The sequence below is a fragment of the Mustela lutreola genome, chromosome 5 (assembly GCF_030435805.1).
Source record: "Mustela lutreola isolate mMusLut2 chromosome 5, mMusLut2.pri, whole genome shotgun sequence".
Taxonomy (NCBI): Eukaryota; Metazoa; Chordata; class Mammalia; order Carnivora; family Mustelidae; genus Mustela; species Mustela lutreola.
Window position 1 is genome coordinate 105,284,247 of NC_081294.1, and position 23,226 is coordinate 105,307,472.

The window sequence follows — 23,226 nt, forward strand, 5'->3', positions numbered from 1 at the left end:
GAAGGTTTTTGTGTGTGTGGGTGTGTGTGTTCTAGTAAAGCTTTATTTACAAAAATGGATGGACAGTGGGTTTGGCCCCTGAGTCATAGTTTGCTAAAGCCTGGACTATGGGAATAAAAGTGTTTATCTCTGTAAAACCAGTTGGAATAGAATCATATGTTTAGAGACACTCAGAGGAGTTCTCTTGCTGAAAGTAAGCTCTTATAGAGGGAGAAGGCAGGAATCTGTGGATGTAGAAGAGCAGATGACGATGATGGCTAGAGGGGAGGTGAAGCTTTGGGAAGTGATAGGGACACCCTCCAAATTCAGGAGGTTTTGCTAGTCTTCTAATAGAAGCAGAAAGCAAATTATTTGCCCCCCGACAGTAGCAGCGCTGACCAGACCAGTGGGAGCAATGTAAATACATAAAGATAGTGGTAGGGTTATAGAAGGTGGCAGTGAACAAAGAAGGGCTCAGAAGAGCAGTAAACCATGATGAAAATAGGGCAGGAGCAACAGTACAATGATTAAGAGGAAAAGCTCAAGTAAGAAGAATACTCAGAGACTTATCCTGTGCGCATGGAAACAGAAATAGCTGAATGACTCTTTGGGCCAACTTTCAAGCCATAATCATATGTAGAGCAAAAGGAGTTGTGCAGAAGCTTTTTATTTTGATGACATCCGAATAGTTTATTTTTGCTTTTGTTTCCCAACTTGTCTCAGGAGACCTATCTAGAAGGAAGTTGCTGTGCCCAGTGCTAAAGAGGTTACCTGCTGCCTCTGTTCTCCTCTAGGATTTTTATGGTTTTAGGTCTCAAATGTAGGTCTTAAATTCATGTTGAATTTATTTTTGTGTATGGTATAAGAAAGTGGTCCAGTTTCATTCTTTTGCGTGTTGCTCTCCATTTTTTCCAACACCATTTGTTGAAGAGACTGTTTTTCCCATTGGATATTCTTTCCTGCTCTGTTGAAGATTAATTGACCATACAGTTACGGGTTCATTTCTGGGTTTTCTCTCCTTTCCTATTGATCTGCGTGTCTATTTTTGTTCCAGTACCATAGTGTATTGATTACTATAGCTTTGTAATATAACTTGAAGTTCAGAATTTTGATGCCTCCAGCTTTGCTTTTCTTTTTTAAAGATTTCTTTGGCTATTCTAGGTCTTATTTGAGAGTTTTTCTTTTTTGATACCAGAGTGAAGTATGACATTAAACTTATCTGATGGAAAGATAATATTCTTTCTGTACCTGATGGAGAACCTATTGTTCATCATATTTTCTTACATCTGTATGTGAATATATGGTGCTTTATAGTCTATGAGTCATGTTTAATATTTACAAGCATTTAAATGGGTAGTTAGTTGCTGAAATTTTCCACCTAGGCCTTCAGACTAAATAGGGCTCATGAGTTCATTCCTAATTTGTTACATTTACATTATTATTTAATTTGTGGTGAATCCAAGTATTTCAGTGATCTCCACTCAGTGAGTTAATTTGTTTTAGAATATTGACTAGCAATGCTTATTTCTTGAATAGTTTTTTTTACCCAAGATAGTTAAGAACTTACTATTCATTATAAAGGTCTCTGCCAGCTAAATGTTGAGAGTATGGAGAAAAATGACCTGTTACTTTTTATGCAGCTTATTTCATAATAGTTTTTGTAGGTGTGATGTTAAAACACTGAGTCTCTTTCAGGGATCTCAAGGTTATCTTTTTCTAACTATAGGTGTGGAGTTAATTTTCTTAATTTTCAACCAAAATAACATACCTTGTAACAGATTGAGTACAGAAGCTATTTTGAAAACTCCTATAGAATGTAGCAGTGCTAAGGATTTTAAAACTCTGAAAGGAACATCTCTTTTGTGTGCCCTTGAAAGAATGTATATTCTGCTTTAGATGGGAAGAATGTTATGTAAATATAAGTGTGCTCATGTTGGTTGATAGTGTTGCTCCAGTCTTCTGTAACCGCCCTAATTTTTTTGTCTACTTGTTTTGTTAATTCCCAAGAGTGATAGGTTGAAATTTCCTATTTATTTGTGGATTTTCCGATTTCTTCTTTTAGTTCTACTGGTTTTTTTTTCATGTAGTTTGATACTATCTTGTTTGGTAGATACATATTTATGATATATCATAAATATAATATATATGTGATTTATATATATAACATATATAAAATATATATAAAACATGTGCATGTATGTGTGTGTGTATATATATATATATATATAAAGATTTTATTTATTTACTTGACAGAGATACGACGAGAGGGGGAACACAAGCAGGGGGAGTGGGAGAGGGAGAAGCCAGCTTCCTGCTGAGCAGGAAGCCCGACGCAGGGCTCCATCCCAGGACTCCAGGATCATAACCCGAATGGAAGGCAGCTGCTTAGCTAGCTAAGCCACCCAGGCGGCCTGCTTTTCATTTTTCTTTTTAAAATTCCCATCCCAATTTCTGTCTCCTTAAAATTATTTTGTCCGAAGAATTCTCTTTAGTATTTCTTTTAATATAGGCACACTGATAACCAGTTCTCTGTGTTTTGCCTGGAAAAAAAAAAAATCTTTATTTTCCATTCATTTTATTAAAGATACCTTCACTGGGGGCGCCTGGGTGGCTCAGTGGGTTAAGCCGCTGCCTTCGGCTCGGGTCATGATCTCAGGGTCCTGGGATCGAGTCCCACATTGGGCTCTCTGCTCAGCAGGGAGCCTGCTTCCTCCTCTCTCTCTCTGCCTGCCTCTCTGCCTACTTGTGATCTCTCTCTGACAAATAAATAAATAAAATCTTAAAAAAAAAAAAAAAGATACCTTCACTGGATGTAGAATTCTTGCTTCACAGTTTTGTTTATTCAGTACTTGAAACATTATTTTATGTTCTGGCTTGTAAATGTTTTCATAAGTCTTCCTGTAATTCTTATTCTTTTTTTTTTTTTTTAATGTGTCTAATGCCCAGTGTGCACTGGGCATTTTGAATGTAATTATGTGTGGTATTCCTATGTGTATTTGGTGGTATGTGTTTTTTGTTTTGCATCCTTACTGTTCCATAATGTTCTTGGATCTGTGGTTTGGAGTCTATTGTTAACTTTGGAAAATTCTCAGTCATCATTGTTCAGATAATTGTTTTGCTTCTTTTCTTCCCAGAGTTCTTACTGCACATAATTTGGACTGTTTGATACTGCCTTACATCTTTTGGGTGCTCTGTTACTTTTTTTTTTCATTCTTTTTTATCTCTGCATTTCATTTTGTGTAATTTCTACAAGTTCACCCTCAGATGTTTTGAACGTGTTGATGAACTTGTCAAAGGTATTCTGTCTGCTCTCATGTTTTTCTTTCTGACATGTCTGTTTGGTTATTTCTTTTTTTTTTTTTAATAAAAGAAACATTGTTTTTTTAAAAAGATTATTTATTTATTTATTTGACAGAGAGAGATCACAAGTAGGCAGAGAGGCAGGCAGAGAGAGAGAGAGAGAGGAGGAAGCAGGCTCCCTGCTGAGCAGAGAGCCCGATGCAGGACTCGATCCCAGGACCCTGAGATCATGACCTGAGCCGAAGGCAGCGGCTTAACCCACTGAGCCACCCAGGCGTCCTGTTTGGTTATTTCTTATAGCTCATATATATGTTGAGATTTTTCTTTTGTTCATACATGTTGTTCATCTTTGTGACTTTAGTCTTGAACATATTATTCAGTTATTTTAAATTTTTTATAGCACTAACATTTAAGCTATATCTGAGTTTTTTGATTGTTTTGTTTCTTGTCAGTATGTTTTCTCTTGTTTCTTTTTATACCTTACAATTTCTTATTCAAATCTGGATACATTTTGGGGCACCTGGCTGGATCAGTTGGACAGAGATTTATATCTTGATTTTGGGATCATGAGTTTGAGCCCCATGTTGGGTACAGCAATTCCTAAAAAAAAAAAGAAAAGAAAAGAAAAGAAAATTAAAAACTGAGTATGTATCAAAGACAATATGTAGTAATATCATAGATAGTATATATCAAAGAGACTGAGATAAATAGGGTTTACGTATGGAAACAGGCATGTCTTTTCCGTTAGTAGGGTTTTAGTGTATTTATGTGGAGGGGACAGTTAAGGCAATTCAGTCAAGAATTCGTTGAAGTTTGGGGATTTTTTTGTTGGTATGGTTTATGATTGCTCACAGGTGTCTCACAGTCTTCAGAATCCTTTGTTACCTTACGTCTGGAGTGAGGCCTAGTTTCCCAGAGTCATTTTTTTAGCATTTGCTCCTTTATATCTCCTCTTTGTGTCTGTCCTTCTGAGAAGGATTTTCTGCACTCTTTTTTTCTCCCCCATGGGAGTGAACTGTTGATTCTGCTTACTAGCCTAGTGGCTAGCTTAGTGGTAAGGGGGTGGAGTCTAGTCGAAGACTGGAAGATGCTCTTCTTTCTGGTTCTGATTCAGCCACAGTCTGAGGGTAGGCTTTGTCTCTGTGGTGAGGTGGGGTGGGGTTGGTGGGGAGGTTCAGTTTTACCAATGATCCTCCGCCTCTCCACTCTGTAAGGTGTTTGTAATAGTGTGGACTCTGACATACCTCTGTCCTTCCTAACAGTGTTAGAGGATATTTTTTCTGTGCTCTTTCCTTACCTGCTCTCTTTCCCTGCCCTAAGGAAGATGATACTTGCTCTTTTTCTTCTTCCCCCACTGAAGTGTTTTGTGTTGAGGAAAGATAGAGGAATTTACAGGTACTGTTGCTTCTTTCTCTCAGGCTTGTACCTGGAGTGAGGCCTGCCTCCAGGCTTTCTTCTGAGCCCCTAAGGGAGTGTATGGAGAACAGCCTATAGGTGGATGTGAATCCCTCTGTGTTTTGGGTCCTAGAGGATCATTACTCAAGCAAGTTTTCAGCCTTCAGTAATACATTTTAAGCTTTTGCTGAGTTCTTTCTTGATTTTGTCACTCATGGTCCTCTCTGTAAATAACTGCTAGTTTCTTGTCTCTCCTTGAGTTAGAGTTCTAGTTGGCTGGTTGCCTTTTGGTAAGTTGTAATACAACTGTGATTTTGCACATCATCCAGCTTTTGTTTTATTTTTATGGTTGAGAGCAGTGCTCTTTCTGTTTTTCTATATACTAAGCAGAATCCTTTCCCCACTACATTTTGGTTTTAATTTGAGAGATATAGGCAAGTTCCTTCTTAGACATGAAACATGACCTTAGACAAGGTGAATCATCTGTCAGTGTATATGTCAATATTGTCTTACACGATAGAAAACATTCTAGATGTTTTATGTATTACACTAAATATCGAAAATGAAAAGGTAATGAAAATGAAATTCACATTTATTTATAGGTATAATAATTCATGCATTGATACTGAGGTAGCAGCAGGATGGTTGCTTTATGGTAGCCTAGCCTATGTGCTAATGAATGAATCATAATATTTTTATTGGTATACAGTACTACAGTCATATTTATAATACTGTATTAGAATTATTTACTAATTTTAGGAACAAAGCATCCATAAAACCAATTCAGAAGAGGGGTTCTCATTGTCCAGGCTTCCTTGTTGTATAACCAAAGGATTGGCAACTGGTGTTTATCTTTTCCCTGGAAGACTTGGAGGTTAAAAGCTTTATAGATAAGGGTGGTCTTGATTATAAACCTGATGGCATTTTCACAAAACAGTAGAGTTAGTCTGTCCCTTTCTTCCTTAAATCCTGGTGCTTGCTTCTTTTCCTTACTAATATATGTCCTTTGTGGCATTTTTTTTTTTTTTCTTGATAGGGCACTTTCATCTACCTTAAACACCTATTCTAGCAAATACCTTTACTTCTCAATGATTTTTTAAAAATATTTTATTTATTTATTTGTCAGAGAGAGAGGGAGAGAGAGTGAGCACAGGCGGACAGAATGGCAGACAGAGGCAGAGGGAGAAGCAGGCTCCCTGCCAAGCAAGGAGCCCGATGTGGGACTTGATCCCAGGACGCTGGGATCATGACCTGAGCCGAAGGCAGCGGCTTAACCCACTGAGCCACCCAGGTGTCCCTCAATGATTTTTTTTTAATGGCATCTGGGATCTCATCTGCTGTCTCTTGGTAGGCAGAAGCTGCTTCTCCTGTTATCTTGACATTTTTAAAGCCAAACCTTTTTCTAAAATTATCAAACCAGGGGCGCCTGGGTGGCTCAGTGGGTTAAAGCCTCTGCCTTCAGCTCAGGTCATGATCTCAGGGTCCTGGGATTAAGCCCCGTATCCAGCTCTCTGCTCAGTGGGGAGCCTGCTTCCCCTCTCTCTCTGCCTGCCTCTCTGCCTACTTGTGATCTCTGTCTGTCAAATAAATAAATAAAATCTTAAAAAAAAATAAATAAAATTATCAAACCATCCTTTGCTAGCATCAGATTCTCCAGCTTTAGATCCTTCACTTTCCTTTTGCTTCAAGTTGTTTTACTTCTTGATCATGTTAGATAGATATGCCTTTATTATAGCATTTCCACACCCACAGAAAAGCTGCTTTGCAGTACGAGATAAAAAGGTATTTAGCAAAAAATGTAAGGTCTTTGCACTTGCTAGTGTAGATGCAGTGATGGCTTCATGAATTTCCTTATGCTGGATTCATTTATCTTGAAATGATGGGTAGCTGCAGACCTTTCAACCTGTAGTACATATCAAGCAATTCAACTTTTTCTTGTCATGACTTTTCTATGTTCTTGGAAGCACTTCCAGCATCACTAGAGTCAGTTTGTATGCGTCCTATGGTGTTATTCAAGGTTTACTATATTGTACTGCACATAATGAAAAATATGCAAGAATTGTGAGAGATTACTTTTTTCATTTTTTTATTCTTTTCAGCGTAACAGAATTTATTGTTTATGCACCACACCCAGTGCTCCATGCAATATGTGCCCTCCATAATACCCACCACCTGTATCCCCCAACCTCCCACCCCCCACCCCTTCAAAACTCTCAGATTGTTTTTCAGAGTCCATAGTCTCTCATGGTTCACCTCCCCTTCCAATTTTCCTCAACTCCCTTCTCCTCTCCATCTCCCCATGTCCTCCATGTTATTTGTTATGCTCCACAGATAAGTGAAACCATATAATAATTGGCTCTCTCTACTTGACTTAATTCACTCAGCATAATCTCTTCCAATCCTGTCCATGTTGATACAAAAGTTGGGTATTCATCCTTTCTGATGGAGGCATAATACTCCATAGTGTATACAGACCACATCTTCCTTATCCATTCGTCCGTTGAAGGGCATCTTGGTTTTTTCCACAGTTTGGCAACCGTGGCCATTGCTGCTATAAACATTGGGGTACAGATGGCCCTTCTTTTCACTAATCTGTAGCTTTGGGGTAAATACCCAGTAGTGCAATTGCAGGGTCATAGGGAAGATCTATTTTTAATTTCTTAAGGAATCTCCACACTGTTTTCCAAAGTGGCTGCACCAACTTGCATTCCCACCAACAGTGTAAGAGGGTTCCCCTTTCTCCACATCCTCTCCAACACATGTTGTTTCCTGTCTTGTTAATTTTGGCTATTCTAACTGGTGTAAGGTGGTAGAGAGATCACTTTTTACTGCAGTATGCTGCTTACTAGACAGATAAACTGCTTACCCAGAGATGCTAATGTCACATGGTATTTTAAGCAGTACTGGCAATACATGAACTCACCACAATAGCAACAGGAGGTGGGTATGAAACTGTTACAGTGGCACAGTATGTACTACAGTTAATTATATGCAGTTATCACTTAATGCCACATCTTTATGTGTCTCTTGACTATAAATGGTATCGTGTACAATCTAGGTGTTGTATGTATAAGTTGTGATCACTTTTTATAATGGATTTGTCATTTACTACCATAAAAATATGCAAAATAATTTTGCTCCTAAAGCAATGTCTTTAGTATTTACATTTAGTTGTGTTTGTGACCTTTTTTTTCTTTTTTTTGGGTATTTCTAGGCTATGTGGTTTGTCTTTGTTTTCAAATTGTTGCAAATCTCCAAAAAAAAATTTCCAATACATTTATTGAAAAAAAAAAAAAAATCCGTGTATAAGTGGGCCTACACAGGCTAAACCTGTATTGTTCAGTCAAGTGTACTTTCAAATGTGGCTTTTGTAGTCCAGCTGAGATGCAGAAGGTGGTGTTAGCTGTAGAATTTTAAAATCCCTAGCACTTTATTTAATTCTAGAGATTTTTAGTAAATATGTAAATAATTTAAGGTTGGTAAGACAAATGGTTTTAAAATATCCTTTGGTCAGTTCTAGATTCTTTGTTCTCTTAGCTGGTTATTTTGCACACACCTGATAATAAGAGAGAACACAAATAAGGTGAGTAGCATTGTTCCTTAAAAGGCGGTAGGTAACCGGTAGGTAAGACACATTTATATATGGTATAGTTAAGAGTAGTTTAGATATAGAAGAGAGCAGAATGATACATATGCATGTATTTACTTATGGATATAAGTAGACATATGTAATGTATCTGTAACATACATAATTTATATTAAAATAGGTAAAACCCCTTTAATAAGAAATTCAAGATGAATTGATATTGGTGATAAGGTTTTTAATTTATTTTTAATAAAAGAGTTATTTGCTTTGGATAATACTCTATGAGATATATTATTTTTCTCTGTGGCATTTTACTATAAGGAAGAAGCAGTACATACTTATTAACTTGCCATATGAAATTAAGATAATTGATTTGGAATTTAAGTGTATGTGAACATTTAAGGAAGTACTTGAAGGGATAAAAGGATATTTCGAAGTAAATTAAGTAGTTAGGAAACTTATAGTGTGGAAATAATAGGACTGTAGGCATTAATATTAAGTTGTTTAAATGGTTAACTCCTGGCTGATTTTAGCTGTTTATGCTTTCTAAATTGAATGGCAATTCCGTTGTGAAATTTTAGTTGTTAGAAAAATTTTTGCTTAATCAAGTAAAAGTTTTAGTAAATTTCAATCCTTATTTTCTGATTAGCTACAAAATAGTATTTTATCAGTCGTAACCCCCCAACTCTTCTTAAAAGGGAGTATTCTAAAGAACCTAAATTATTACAAATGGAAAGAAAATTTATAATCTCCCCTTACATAGAAAACACAACATGGAGGATTTGAAGTTAATTTAGAGAGTGGTATCCTATTGATAGATAATTGGCTTTCTTGTGCAAAATGGAACTGAAATAATAGCCTAGGGATAGATTTATCCCATGGTTAAAAACATTAGCTTCACAAGTTACACAGATGAGTCTCAGCATTTCTGTTACCAGCTCTGCATTTGGATCACTTAACCTCTCTAAATCTGTTTATTCGTCAGTTAAAATGGAGTCAATATTATTGCTTCCTCACAGCGGGTATTGTAAACATTAAATGGATAATGCATGTGTTTGCTATGGTCACTGACACATAATGTTCAATAAATGTTAGCTATTATTACAAAATAGAGAGTCAGTTAAATGTAGAGGATAGAACGTTAAGTGTAGAGGATATAGACCTTGAACCCAGGTCTAGGTTTGAAATTTCATTACATGTGAACCTTTTATTATGCGCCTCTGCTTTTGGCATAGCATAGATGGGAGGAAGACAAAGTCTAGGGGGTCTAGACTTTCATCCCCTTTTTATGCTTTTTCATTTAGACTAATCTAGTGAGTGGCTTTTAATGGTTTTTATGTTACAGACTCCATTATGAATCTAAAATTTTTGAGTCCTCTTTTTAAAGGAAAATACACATATACAAAATTTTATGCACAACTTGGATGGGTTTGTGCTGTTTCCTTTAGTTTATTTGTGTAACACCTGTCCTTGGAGAAACAATTGATTTCAGCACAAAATTATTAGAAAGAAGATGGGGTTGCATCCCAAAGTAACTAAGACAAGGGAAATAGCTGTAATTTGTAGGTTGCTTTTTATGCAATGTCTTTATGTATGTAAGAATTTTACATATTACTTTGTTTTCTTAGTAGTAATGAAGTTACCAGTCGTGACCCAGAAATGCCCAGGATCTTGTCAAAGGCCAGATATCACTTGTATGAGAAGAATATTCTGTGAACAAAACCGTTTTAGTGTAGTCTTGTATTAATGAAGTAGAGGTACCAACAAGACATTTATTGACTGATTACTTACTATGTGCCTGTACATTCCCTGCTAAGCCCTTTACATCCATTTCATCCATGTAAAAGTAGATTCCACTGTTAATCCCATTTTGTAAATAGAAAATCTCAGATTTAGGCTTAGATTTTGCTTGAGCTTACACAACTTTTAATGGGAGACTTTTGGATTCAAACCTAAGTCTGTCTATAAAGCTACATGCTCTTACCTCCTATGCCAAGTTACCGAACGTAAAATGTTTAGTATTTTAGTTAAGTTGTGCTGTCCTCCCTTATCGTGGGAGCTCCTTTATATGTTTTACAAATGTAAAATTTTTGTTTGCTCTTTTGAAATGATGAAATACCTTTTCTTCTCTGGTTCCCCAAACTGTAGTTGTAATTAATATCTCTGATACTGATAGGTAATGTGAAATAAACTTTTAATATCATATAAATCTATTTTCTGAGAATTTATTATGAAAATTTAGGGGAGAATTTTTTTTGTTTTAAGGTGTTGTAACAGGGCACCTGGGTGGCTCAGTTGGCTAAGTATCTGACTCCTGATTTTGGCTCAGGTCATGATCCCTAGGTTGGGATTGCAAGGTTTGAAACTGAGTCTTGTGTGGGGCTCTGCACTGGGTATGGAGCCTGCTTAAGATTCTCACTCTCTGGGGACCATGGGTGGCTCATTGGTTGAGCATCTGGCTCTTGATTTCGGTCCAGGTTGTGATCTCATGGGTTGTGGAATTGAGCCTATGGTTGGGCTCTACACTCGGGGGGAAATCTGCTTGGGATTCTCTTCTGTCCCTCTGCCCCTCCTCTGCTTGTGTGCTTGCTCACTCTCTTTTTCTCTCTCAAATAAATACTTCTTAAAAAAAAAAGGTATGTTGTAACTTGGCAGTGTATTATTTGAAGACATTAAGCCAAAACCAACTGGCTTATTTGAGATGCAGTTTTCTAGTAGACTTTGATCTGGAAGAGCTAGGATGGCAAGTTGTAGAAAGCTTTTATTATTTGATTCTGATGAGGAAACAGATTCTATCGGTGAGTTTATTATAAAAACATATTTACAATACCATAAATAGTTTATTGTAAACTGAATTAGATTATAATTTAAAAGTGCTTAGCTTAAATCAGTTGATAGCAGTTTTTTCAAGTGTATTTGTACTTTTTCTTCTTTGGCTTAAAATAGCTATATACAAGCTGGGTTATTTGAACAGTTTATTTCCTAATCTTTCGTATTATATAAGACCTACTGCTTTTGGTTCTGGGTGCCAATAGAAGTCCTTCTACACTCCTGATGATGTTTTTTTCTCCTGGACTTCTCATTTTGGCTCTGTCCCTTTACAGCCCTCCACCTGGGTGTCTTCTGGCAGCCTTACCTGACTTTTCCCTCAATCATCTCAAAAGAACTTGGTATTCATCTGATAATTGTATTGGTCAAATTTGTTAATTTACACTTTATAGAGTTTTCCTTTCTTCTGTATAGGGGAAGTTATTTATACTTAATATTGACTTTAAAACTATGATTAGCTCAATTTTTTGAATATGAATTTTTAATAATTTTTAGGTTTTTGGCTGGGAATGTAACCCTGTATTGTAAAATTATTTTCACTTTGTTTAGTGAGCCTATGTTTAAATGTCACATGTTTAAATGTCACTTTGATATAAAGTGTTATATTTTCAGTGACTGCTTGTTTAGTTAAAAATGAGGCAACCTGGGGCACCTGGGTGGCTCAGTGGGTTGACCTTTTGATTTCAGCTCAGATTGTGGTATCAGGGTTGTGGGATTGAGACCCATATTGCATCAGGCTCTCTGCTCAGTGGGGAGTCTACTTGGGATTCTTTCTCTCTCTTTCCCTCACTCCCCCCTCTTCCCCTCCCCCTATTCTCACTTTCTCTTACTTTCCCTTTCTTTCTCTTAAATAAATCTTTTTTTTTTTTTTTAAATGAGGCAACTTTTTAAAAATTGAGTTTGACTAATATTGCATTTGTAATAATTTGGATAGGTTATATAGAAGATTTGTGTATTCTTGGAGGTAAGAGTTTAGGTAGTTAACTAATTGCTGGTGTATGGAGTTTATATCTCAGGGAAATATGAAGTATTTTAAAATAATCATATTTATTTGGTCGGTGTACAATGACATGAATTTTACTGTCTCCTTGTCCCCAAACAGAAGAATTGGTTAATCACATAAAACAAACAAGATATATTGAGAAAGGTATCTAGTCTGTTCGAAAAGTAGAAGTAGACTAAATGGGTTTCAAAGACTTTGGGGTTTTATTTGATCAATTTAGAATGCTAACTTTACTTTTATATGTGCTAACTGTATGTATAAAAGAGAAAGGTGAACCAGTTTTAACATTCTTCAGTTTGTATCTGAAAGCAGTATTTTAGAAATATTTGCTTTTTAGTAGGACTTTTTTCATTGGACTTGAAAACATATTCTGTATTTTCTAATAGATTTCTTAACCAGAGGTGGTTATTAGGCAGTTGTAGTTTCTAGAATTTATCTGTGAGTTTGGAACCAAGAAAGAGCCTTCTTAGGGAACTGAAATCACTGTTGTGAAGCCTTTAGACATTATGTAGGAAGCTTTTATTTCAGAGTATATATTCCATATATAATTTTAACCATTTGATAATATGGTTTCTTGGTACACAGGTAATGATGTAAAAACTTAAGAACAAGAAAATTATAAGTTAGAATCTTTTTCTACTAAAGGGATAGGGAAATATATTTCAGGAGTACCTATTTGAAAAGAGTAAAGAAATTGATTTATTAAAAATGGTATTTGTTTGCCATGTATTAGCCTGGAGAAATGAAGTATATATGGGATTTCTATTTGGTATTAATAAAAATAGAATTTTATATTGTGAACTTTTTGTTGCTTGTTTGTATTTTGTTGGTGAAGTTTTCTAAGTTTTATGGTCAGTAAGTAATACCAACTTTGGTGTAATATATTACTGATAAGTTACTGTGAAAGGTGGAACCATTTGATTTAAATCTAGTATAGAAAACATTATTCATGAACTATTTAAGTCTGCCTTCTTGCACTTTGGAGAAATGGGTGATTCTAAAGGAAGGAGAATACAAAATGAGCAGAGATCAAATGCTTAAGCAAATCGATTCTAAAAGGCTAAAACTGAAATAATGGTAGTGTTTAATTTTAACCTAAAGAATAAAATAAATATCCATGAGTCCATACTGATAGAAACAAATGATGAATAAACAGATGGAGCTGAAAGGACAAATCTTAACACAGAATTCCAAATAATAATTGTGGATTCTACTCTTGAGGGGTAGAGCTTAATTGTCCTCTATTTTAGTGTGGGGTAGACTTAGCAACTCATCTTGAAAGCTGAGTACATGTTTTCCAGGCAGAAAAGAGGACTGTACTGGGCATTTTAGACATAGTGTAAATAAAAGCATTGGGATAGCAAAGCATGTTCTTCCAGTGTCTGTTATGAAGATATATGTATGCTGGGTTACATTATTTGGATTTCATCCTGTTTTGGTGGGTCAGACATTAGAGGATACAAGACTTCCTGACAGTTTTACAATATGACATAAAGGTGGATCTTGAAATAAGAGACTGAGAGGTAATATAGATTAGAGAAGAAATAGAAGTAGAAGTGAATAATATTATAGAAGCCAAGGTCAAAGAGTGTTTAAGGAAGATCTTTAGTGTGAAGTTCCTTTAAAAAAAAAAAATACCCGCATACACAAACACCCTATAAAGACAGACTTGAGAAATTTGGTTTGGAAATTCATAGACTGCCTGTGACTCTGAAGTACCTCTGGAGGAATAGGTGAGGAAAGGCTACGTTACAGTGGGTTGAGAAGTGAATGAGAAGAGGGAAGTAGAGGAAATCAAGACTTCTTATTGGTGGGAAGGAGGGAGATGAAGTAGGCGGAAGTCTAGCACGGGAGATACCGTTAAAGGAGGGCTAGTTGAAGATGAGAGCTGTGTTTATACACTGAGAAGATCTTAGTGGAAGAACTGAAGACACATGTTAAGGGAGAAGTTAAGTAATTACTTAAGGAGAGTGTTCCAGAGGAACTGGAGATGATGGACTGAAGATTTTTATGCAAGTGTTAATTTTGAAATGAGTGATACTGCCTCCTCACAGATAAACCATAAGGAAGTTTGGCGGTATATATAAATTTGGAAAGTCATTATATGGAGAAGAAAGTTGAGGTTTATTTCTATGGCTTCTGTTTTTATCTCTGAGGAAGAAAACGGTTTTGAGTCTGGAGAAAGTTGAAATGTTAAAGGGCCTTGAAAAATGTGTTTTGGGGTTGGAATGGTCACTGCAATGAAAAGAAAATGGAATAAATTTGGGGTGGTTGAAAATCTTGCCAAATAAATCAAAATGCAATAGTTTGTTAAAAGGATACCATGTTATAATCAAGTGGGTAGAGCTTTTCCAGGAATTCAATTTTTAACATCTAAAAATTAATTAGCATAATTCACCATATTATAAATTAAAAGAGAAAAACCATATGATTATCTTAATGTAGAAGAAACATTTGACAAAATACAACACTCAATCACTCATAATGAAAATACTCAGTAAACTTAGAAAAAAGAGAACTTTAGCAGCACCTGGGTGGCACAGTTGGTTAAGTGTCCAACTCTTGGTTTTGGCTGAGGTCCTGATCTCCCATTGTGGGATCAAGCCCTGTTTGGGCTTTGCACTCAGCATGCAGTCTGCTTGATAATCTTTCTCCCTCTCCTTCTGTCCTTCTGCCCCTCCCCCCGTGTGTGGTCTTTCTCCCTTTCTCTAAAATAAATAAATACATCTTTAAAAAAGGAGAGCACTTTCTAAACTTGATAAAGAGCATCTATGAAAAACTGTAACAGCTAACACAATACTGAATAGTGAAGACTGAGTCTTTCTACCTAAGATCAAGAGCAAGATAAGGATGTTCATTCTCAACACTTCATTGTAATGGAAGTTCTCTCCAATATAAAGAGGCAAGAAAAAAAAAAAAGAAAAGAAAAGGCACCTAGCCTAAAAAGGAAAAAGTAACACTGTCTATTTGCAGGTCATTTGGCTATTTGTGTAGAAAATATAAATGGAGAAATATACCTTGTTAATAGTTGGGAAGACTTGATGTTACTGTGATATGAATTCTCTCAAAATGGATCTGTAAATGCAATGCATTTCCAATAAAAATCCCAGCAGGTTGTTTTTATAGAATCAAATAAGATGATTCTAGAAGGCATATAGAAATGTAAAAGCCTAGAATAACCAAAACAACTTTGAAAAAGGACAAAAAATTTGGAGAGCTAACATTACTTAATTTGAAGACTTAATAGAAAACCCCAGTAATTATAATAGTGTGATACTGGCATATAGGTAGACAGGTAGAACAATGGGACGGAAGAGAGTATCCAGAAATAAATCCACCCATATACAGATTACTGATTTTTTAAAAAGATGCAGTGGTAATGTGCAGAATGGACAGTCTTTTAAAGAAATGATGCTGTATAAATGAGAAATAAACTTTAATCCATACTTCATACTATATTTTAAAAAATTAACTCAGAAAGGAACATTGATTTAAATGCAAAACTGAAAGTATAAAACTATTAAAAAACATGAAAAAGAATCTTTGTGTTCTCTGCTTTGTCAATGATTTCTCAGATAAATCAAGATCCATAAAAGAACAAATTCACAAATCGGAGTTCATAAAAAGGCAAAACTTTTGCTATTTAAAAGACATTTTGCAAAGAATGAAAGGATAAGCTGGAGACTGGGAGAAAAATCCTGCCAAACATATATCTTTGATAAAGGACTGATACATGCGAGCGCACAAAACCTAACAATAAGAGAAAAAAACATTTAAAACATTGGGAAAAGATTTTAAAAGATTTTTAACAGTTCACCACAGATGATGGATGGCAAAAGGCAATGAAAAAGTGTTCAACGTTAGCTATTAAGATAATGTAAATTCAAATCAAATGAGATAGTAGTATATACCTACTAGAATGGTTACAACTTAAAGGACTGACCATACCAAGTGTTGGTGAGATGTGGAGGAACTGGCATACTCCTAAAGTGCCACTGGGACTATAAAATAGAATAACTCCATTGGAAAAGTTTGGCAGTTTCTTAAAAGTTAAACGTATATCTATCATGTGATGTAGCCATTCTACTTTTAGTTACCCAAGAGAAAAAGAAATTTATGTTCATGGTAAGACTTATACATGAATGTTAATAGCACTTTTATTTATAATAGTAAAAAAAACTAGGGGTGCCTGGGTGGCTCAGTGGGTTAAGCCGCTGCCTTCGGCTCAGGTCATGATCACAGGGTCCTAGGATCGAGTCCCGCATCGGGCTCTCTGCTCAGCAGGGAGCCTGCTTCCTCATCTCTCTCTGCCTGCCTCTCTGCCTACTTGTGATCTCTATCTGTCAAATAAATAAATAAAATTTAAAAAAAAAATAGTAAAAAAACTACAAATGACCTAACAGTCTATCTATAGGTGAATGAATTGACAGGCTGTGGTGTATCTGTACAGTAAATTACTACTCAGTGAAAAGGAATGAAACTCTTGATATGTTGCAAGAAAACGAGCAAATCTCAAAATAATTTTGCTGAGTGAAAGAAGGCAGACAGGAAAGTATATACTGTATGATCTCATTTATTTAGAATTCTAAACTATGAAAACTATAGTGACAGAAAGCAGCGGGTGGGATAAAAAGGGAGGGATTATCAAGGTGGACAAGGAGACTTAATATTTTGATTGAAATAGATGCATGAGTGTATATATATATATGTCAAACCTTATCAAATTGTGTATTTAAATAGTTGCAGTTTATTGTATGTTAATTAAACTCAACGAAACTGTTTAATAATTTAGAAGAAAACAAAAACTTTTTTGCCAAGGTATTTGTGATAGTTGAAATGTGAAAGGACAAAAAAATGAGTTAAAATATTATTGAGTATTTGGAAAAAGGGATCACATACATTATCTTGATAGCCTTAAACAGTTGCCAGTGGTATTTTTAAATAACACTGTTATTTCTCAGTGTTTGAATGTCTTTCTTCATGTAATATAAAGTTACTGAGAAAAATGACACTACTCTTCTCTTTTCCCCCTCCGTTTTTTTTTTTTTTTAAGGAGTGACAGTTCATTCAGATTCTTTGTATTCTTCTTCGTCTATATTTGTCAGTTTGCTGTTCATGTACTCCAAGCTGCAGGATTTCACAATTGGGGCAACTGGTAAGTCATTTACTTTAATTACTTTAGTTTTAATCTGTTTATCTAGCATCTCTACGTAATTTTGGCTTCCTAAAAATAGTTGACATAGAAAAGCCAGATCAGCAAAAGTAAACAAATGTGAAAATGGTAAAAAATGCAATTTAAAAAATATCAAAGGCATAACCTTTGGGCAAACCATTCTGAAAATTATGTTTGGGCAAACCATTCTGAAAATTATGTTGTCGTTTTTAAAAATAGCATATTGTATCTAGTTTAAATGAAATGTGTATGTAACAGGCACTAAGAGGAATAGTTAAAAGAATACTGAGAAACTGTCAAATAGCTGGGCCAAGGATTGTGAAAGGGAGAGAAAAGAACTTCTAAGACTTAAGGAAAAAGGTATCTATTATGTGTAAAGCACTATTTAGGTATTGTGACATATATTTCCATGCACACACAAATACACACATGCACATGGACACATATCTTTGGAAAATGGGATCAGTGAAATGTTCACTCTGTGGGAGACACTCAGAAACTGAAACTAAATTATTTAGACTCAGGTTAGGAGATAATGGCAGATTGGTATCTCTCTTCATACACTTTGGAGCAAACATTCCTTGAATGAAATGGTGGGTGAAGAATACACATCTCTGAAATTAACCCTCTTTTCGATTTTAATTGAGTTGCATACAGTTGAATTCTTATAAGCAAAAGCATGTATGAGGCAACTTTGCTGCAGTGTTTACAAAAATTTAAGGATGTAACTAGAGTATAGAGGACTTAAATTTTGTGTGCTAGTTCTGAATCAGAGTGGAGAATGGCAGTCAGACTATAGGTAGCTTTGTGGATCCTCTAATGGTCATGCGTATATGCAGAGAATTTATATGGATACTTTAAATTAGTTCTAAAAAAATATACATTCTCATTTCAAATAGTGTATTTAGTCTTTGGCATATGAGGGAAAGGAAATGTTTTAAATGTTTAATTAAAAAATCTACTGCCTATGTTAACAGAACCAGTTTTTTTATTTTTATGAAATTGAAGTAATTTCTTTTGCTTTTTAGCTCAAATTTAGAAAAATGTGTTAAAATTGAGCATAACATTGTGTAGTGGCTTCAAAGCAAAGGAGACTGCTAGTGAGAGGGCATTTAGGATGACATGTTTTAAGATACCTAGACCACATAGGATTCAGCAGATTTTTTAAAAAATTTAAAAAATTTTGTTTATTTTGAGATAATTGCAGGTTCACATAGTTACAAGAAATAATACTGTTTACCCAGTTTTTCCTGTTGGTAACATCTTGCAAAACCGTGGTGTAATGTCAAAACCAGGATCTTGACATTCGTAGAGCAAAGATAAAGAACCTTTTCATCACCAGAGAATCTCCCATGTTGCCCTTTTATAGCACATTCACTTCCTCCTGTCCTTATTTTCTTCTTAACCCAGCAGTCACTTAATCTGTTCGTCATTTCTATTATTTTGTCATTTCAAGAGTGTTATAGAAATGGAATCCCAGGGTATGTAATTTTTGTCTTTTTTTGCTTGGTGTAGTTCTCCAGAGATTCATCTCGGTTGTGTGTATCAATAGTTTGTTCATTTTTATTCCTGAGTAAAACTGTAGATGTACCACAGTTTGTTTAATCATTCACCATTTGAAGGACTCTGGACTGTTTCTAATTTTAGGCTATTATAAATAAAGCCTCTGTAAACATTTGTGAACAAATTTTGTGTGAACATCCATTTTCACTTCTCTGTGATAAATACCCAAGAGTATAATTGTTGGTTCATATGGAAGTTGTGCGTGTAATCCTTTTTAAGAAACTAACAAACTGTTTTTCAGAATGACCCTGCCAGGTTATATCCCCACCAACAATTTATGAGTGACTCAGTCTCCACATCCTGACCAGGATTGGTGTTACCATTTTTAAAAATTTAGCCATTCTGATAGATGTGTAGTGATAGCTCACTGAAGTTTTTAAGTTGTATTTCTCCAATGACTCATAATGTTGAACTTCTTTTCTTGTGATTATTTGCCTCTTTATATCCCCTTGATGAAACATATATTCATGTCTTTTGTCCATTTTCTAATGGAATTTTTTTTTTCTAACCGTTGAGCTTTGAAAGTTCTTCATATATTCTGGATGCTAATTGTTGGTTGGGTATACAGTTTGCAAATATTTTCTTTCGTAATTAAACAGAATTTAAAAAGAACTGAAAGTAATAGTGAGCACATTTGCTTAAAAAAAAGTAAAATCTGGTGGTACACACTTAAGGCTCTGGTACTTAGTGTTGGATTTGAATTCAGACTATGCCATTTATTAGCTGTGTGACTTTGAGCAAGTTAGTGAGTATCTCTGACTCAGGTGCTCATCTGCAAAATAAGGATTGAAAACAGCATCTATCTTATGGAGTTGTGAAAATTAAGTGAGTAAATATAAATATGAATAACTTGAATATTGCCGGGCTTATAAGTGCTGAAAATGTATTGGTTACTATTTTTTTTTTTTAAAGCAGTCATTCACTTACTTGTCTAATCACACTTTTTTTTTTTTTTTGGTAATTACTTCTTAGTGGTTGGATTTCATCCCTTACTGGTCTCAACCAAAGTATTCCTGTTGGAATTATGATGATAATCATAGCAGCACTTTTCACAGCATCAGCGGTCATCTCACTAGTTATGTTTAAAAAGGTAAGTGAATTTTACATCTATAAATTTTTATACTTAATCACATTCAGTTCCCATCTTCCCATTTTGCTTTTAATTCAGTGTAACCTCAAGCTGTTCTCTTGTTGTTCTTGAGCAACTGTGCTCTCTGAGGATTGCCTTTTACAATTGTAAGTTAAGCATAAAGAAAACTTCATCACATTTTTAACTTCCTGTGAAAAGGAAATATTTATAAATCCTATTAGCTCAAGGTTTTTTTTGATAGTCAACCTCACTTAAAAATTTTTGGAGTTAAAAATTTTTTCTAGGGGGCGCCTAGGTGGCTCAGTGGGTTAAGCCGCTGCCTTTGGCTCAGGTCATGATCTCAGGATCCCGAGTCCCACATCGGGCTCTCTGCTCAGCAGGGGGCCTGCTTCCCTTCCTCTCTATCTGCCTGCCTCTCTGCCTACTTGTGATCTCTCTCTGTCAAATAAATAAATAAAATCTTTAAAAAAAAAAATTTTTTTTTCTAATTTCTTTTTTTGAATATAAAGCATATTAGCCTGATTAATACATAGAAGTAAATTTGTGTGGAATGTGTGTTTTGTTTGTATTTAAAATTGAAAGACATGTTATTATGATTATAAGCTGATGACAGATTTGGGCTGAATTATAACATGAATTTGTTTTTAGTGACTGCCCAGTTATCTTAGCTGTATTTCTCTGTATAAGATTTCCATGGCTGTTTTCATAGCCTTAAAAAAATAAATACATAGGGTGAGAGAGAAATCAATGGTTTCATTTGTTTATATAAAGTTTTTTTAAAAATATTTTGACAGAGATCACAAGTAGGCATAGAGGCAGGCACAGAGAGAGGAGGAAACAGGTGCACTCCTGAGCAGAGAGCCCTATGTGGGGCTCGATCCCAGGCCTCTGAGATCATGACCTGAGCCAAAGGCAGAGGCTTTAACCCACTGAGCCACCCAGGCACCCCTGTTTATATACAGTTTAATTGTGTCTCAGATAGATATTTTTGATATTTTGCGTGTGTTCAAATGTAGATTCTACATGATGCAAAAACCATGGGGATAACCCCTGTGTTTTAAGATGATAAAGACCTTTTGGTGGGTTTCACTTTAAAGAAGATAATTCCTTAGAACAGGTTATTCTTTATTTTTTACTGTCTGGTAACTTGAGAAAATGTACAAGGAATACTTAGAAGTAACTGACTGTACCTTATATTTAAGAACACTTTGCGCTCTTGAAACATTTCACTTGTGCATCTTCCTTTTATCTTCTCAAAACTCTGAGGATTACATTGTGTTCTTTCTGTCCGTATTTTGCTACTCATTTTCTCTCAAAAGCTATTACTTCTTTTCTGAACTGCACACATGTACTATAGAAACTCAGCTTCCCAAAGTTACTAAATTCTGTAGCCTTTTTACAGTTACCTTTTTCCTTCAACTCTGCAGTCTTCTACACTACAGGTGGCTCCTCTTCCTCAGTCTTTGTACCTGTGTTCCGATTCTCCTGCCTTTGAGGCTGTTCTTTCTTCTTCATTTCTTTGTCCAACTCCTGTGTACAGGTCTTCTTAAATGAAATCAGGTCTCTGCTCTTTGTGCTATATAATCTTTTTCCTTGGAGATTTTAATTTCTCCAAGTTTTAAGTTCCTTCTCTTCTCTATCATGGGTGACCTAGAATCTTGGAGTTGGAAGACATAATGCTTTGCATAAAAATTTACTTGCTTGGTCTGGTGAGTGTTTAAGTCAAGAAATATTTATTAAGGGACGCCTGGGTGGCTCAGTGGGTTAAAGCCTCTGCCTTCAGCTCAGGTCATGATCCCAGGGTCCTGGGATTGAGCCCCTCATCAGGTTCTCTGCTCCATGGGGAGCCTGCTTCCTCCTCTCTCTGCCTGCCTCTCTGCTTACTTGTGATTTCTCTCTGTCAAATAAATAAATAAAATCTTTAAAAAAAAAAAGAAATATTTATTAAGACCACAGATTATATAATTTCATTTATACGAAGTGTCCCAAACAGGCAAGTCTCTAGAACTAGAAAGTAGATTGTTGGTTGCCTTCAGTTATGGTTATGGCAGAGAAGGTTGCTGATGGTTAGGAAATTTCTGTTTGTGGTGATGAAAATTTCTAAAATTAGATTTATAGATGATATATTCACAACACTATAAATAAATACTAAACCCCATTGAATTCTACACTTCAAAAGGGTAAATAGTTTATTGTGCAAATTTTATCTCAGGGAAGCTGTTTTTGAAAAAGGAACATTTGTTAAGTACCTACTATGAATTTGGTGATACTAAGTATTTTCTGATTATTCCACTTAAACTTATTTCAGCACTTTGACTGCTTTTGTCAGTGTTTTCGTTAATTTTTAAGTCACTTTTCTAGATAATTTCTTAGAATCTTTTTCATCTTTTTCTTCCCTTCCATTCCCAGCTTCAGCTAGCCCAGAATTGTTTTGTAAATCACTCACACTCCCAACTTCCTTCAGTCCATTTTGTTTGTAGTTACTGTGTTAATATAAAAAACCCCAAACCCAGCACTCTGAAGATTTTTTTTTGAAGATTTTATTTATTTATTTGACAGAGAGAGATCACAAGTAGGCAAAGAGGCAGGCAGAGAGAAAGGGGAGGAAGCAGGTTCCCTGCGGAGCAGAGAGCCCAATGTGGGGCTTGATTCCAGGACTCTGGGATCATGACCTGAGCCGAAGGCAGAGGCTTTAACCCACTAAACCACCCAGGCGCCCCACTCTGAAGATTTTTGAAGTGGACTGGATTGGGAATGGGATTTTGGTGGTTGTGGGAAGTAGGCTACTAGTGACCTTTTACTGCTCCTGGATCCAGACTTTCTCCTGTAGCCAAACTATTTCTAAGTTTCTTTATATATATCACCTATGTTCCTTTGTCCCTGTTTTTGTTCCTGCTGGGCCTCTTGACTCCTGGGTTGCTTCATCTTCTTTGCCAGTTGAAGACCTACGAATGTTCTTTCAAGATATAGCTCAAATCTTCATACGTCTTTCACAGAATCTTTCTCATTACTCATGTCTACAGGACTTAAATTTTGTGTGCTAGGTCATCATCTGTTTTCTTGGGCAACATACTGTAGGCATTACTCATTGAAGCATCTGGACACAAGCCACTTTATATACCTTACATTCTGGGTACCAACTTGATAAATTCCTCTGGGTGAAGATGTCTTTTAGCATTGGAATTAGAAGAGCAAGAGCTTTGGAACCATACACTCAGGTTGAAATTCTGGTGCCTTGACTTAGTGCTTCGTGAGTTGAGGCAGTCTTCTCTAGCCACTCAGGTTCAATGCCATCACCTGTCCTCTAA

At 35.6% G+C, this 23,226-nt stretch overlaps 1 protein-coding gene across 1 annotated transcript in view; it reads left to right on the forward strand.

Annotated features, from left to right (window-relative positions):
* The window catches only part of SCAMP1 (secretory carrier membrane protein 1), a 115,806-nt gene that overhangs the window by 74,827 nt on the left and 17,753 nt on the right, over positions 1-23,226 (forward strand). The window contains exons 7-8 of the mRNA XM_059175308.1: positions 17,146-17,247; positions 19,801-19,918. Coding sequence (XP_059031291.1) covers positions 17,146-17,247; positions 19,801-19,918 — 220 coding nt within the window. The remainder of the gene's footprint in view (positions 1-17,145; positions 17,248-19,800; positions 19,919-23,226) is intronic.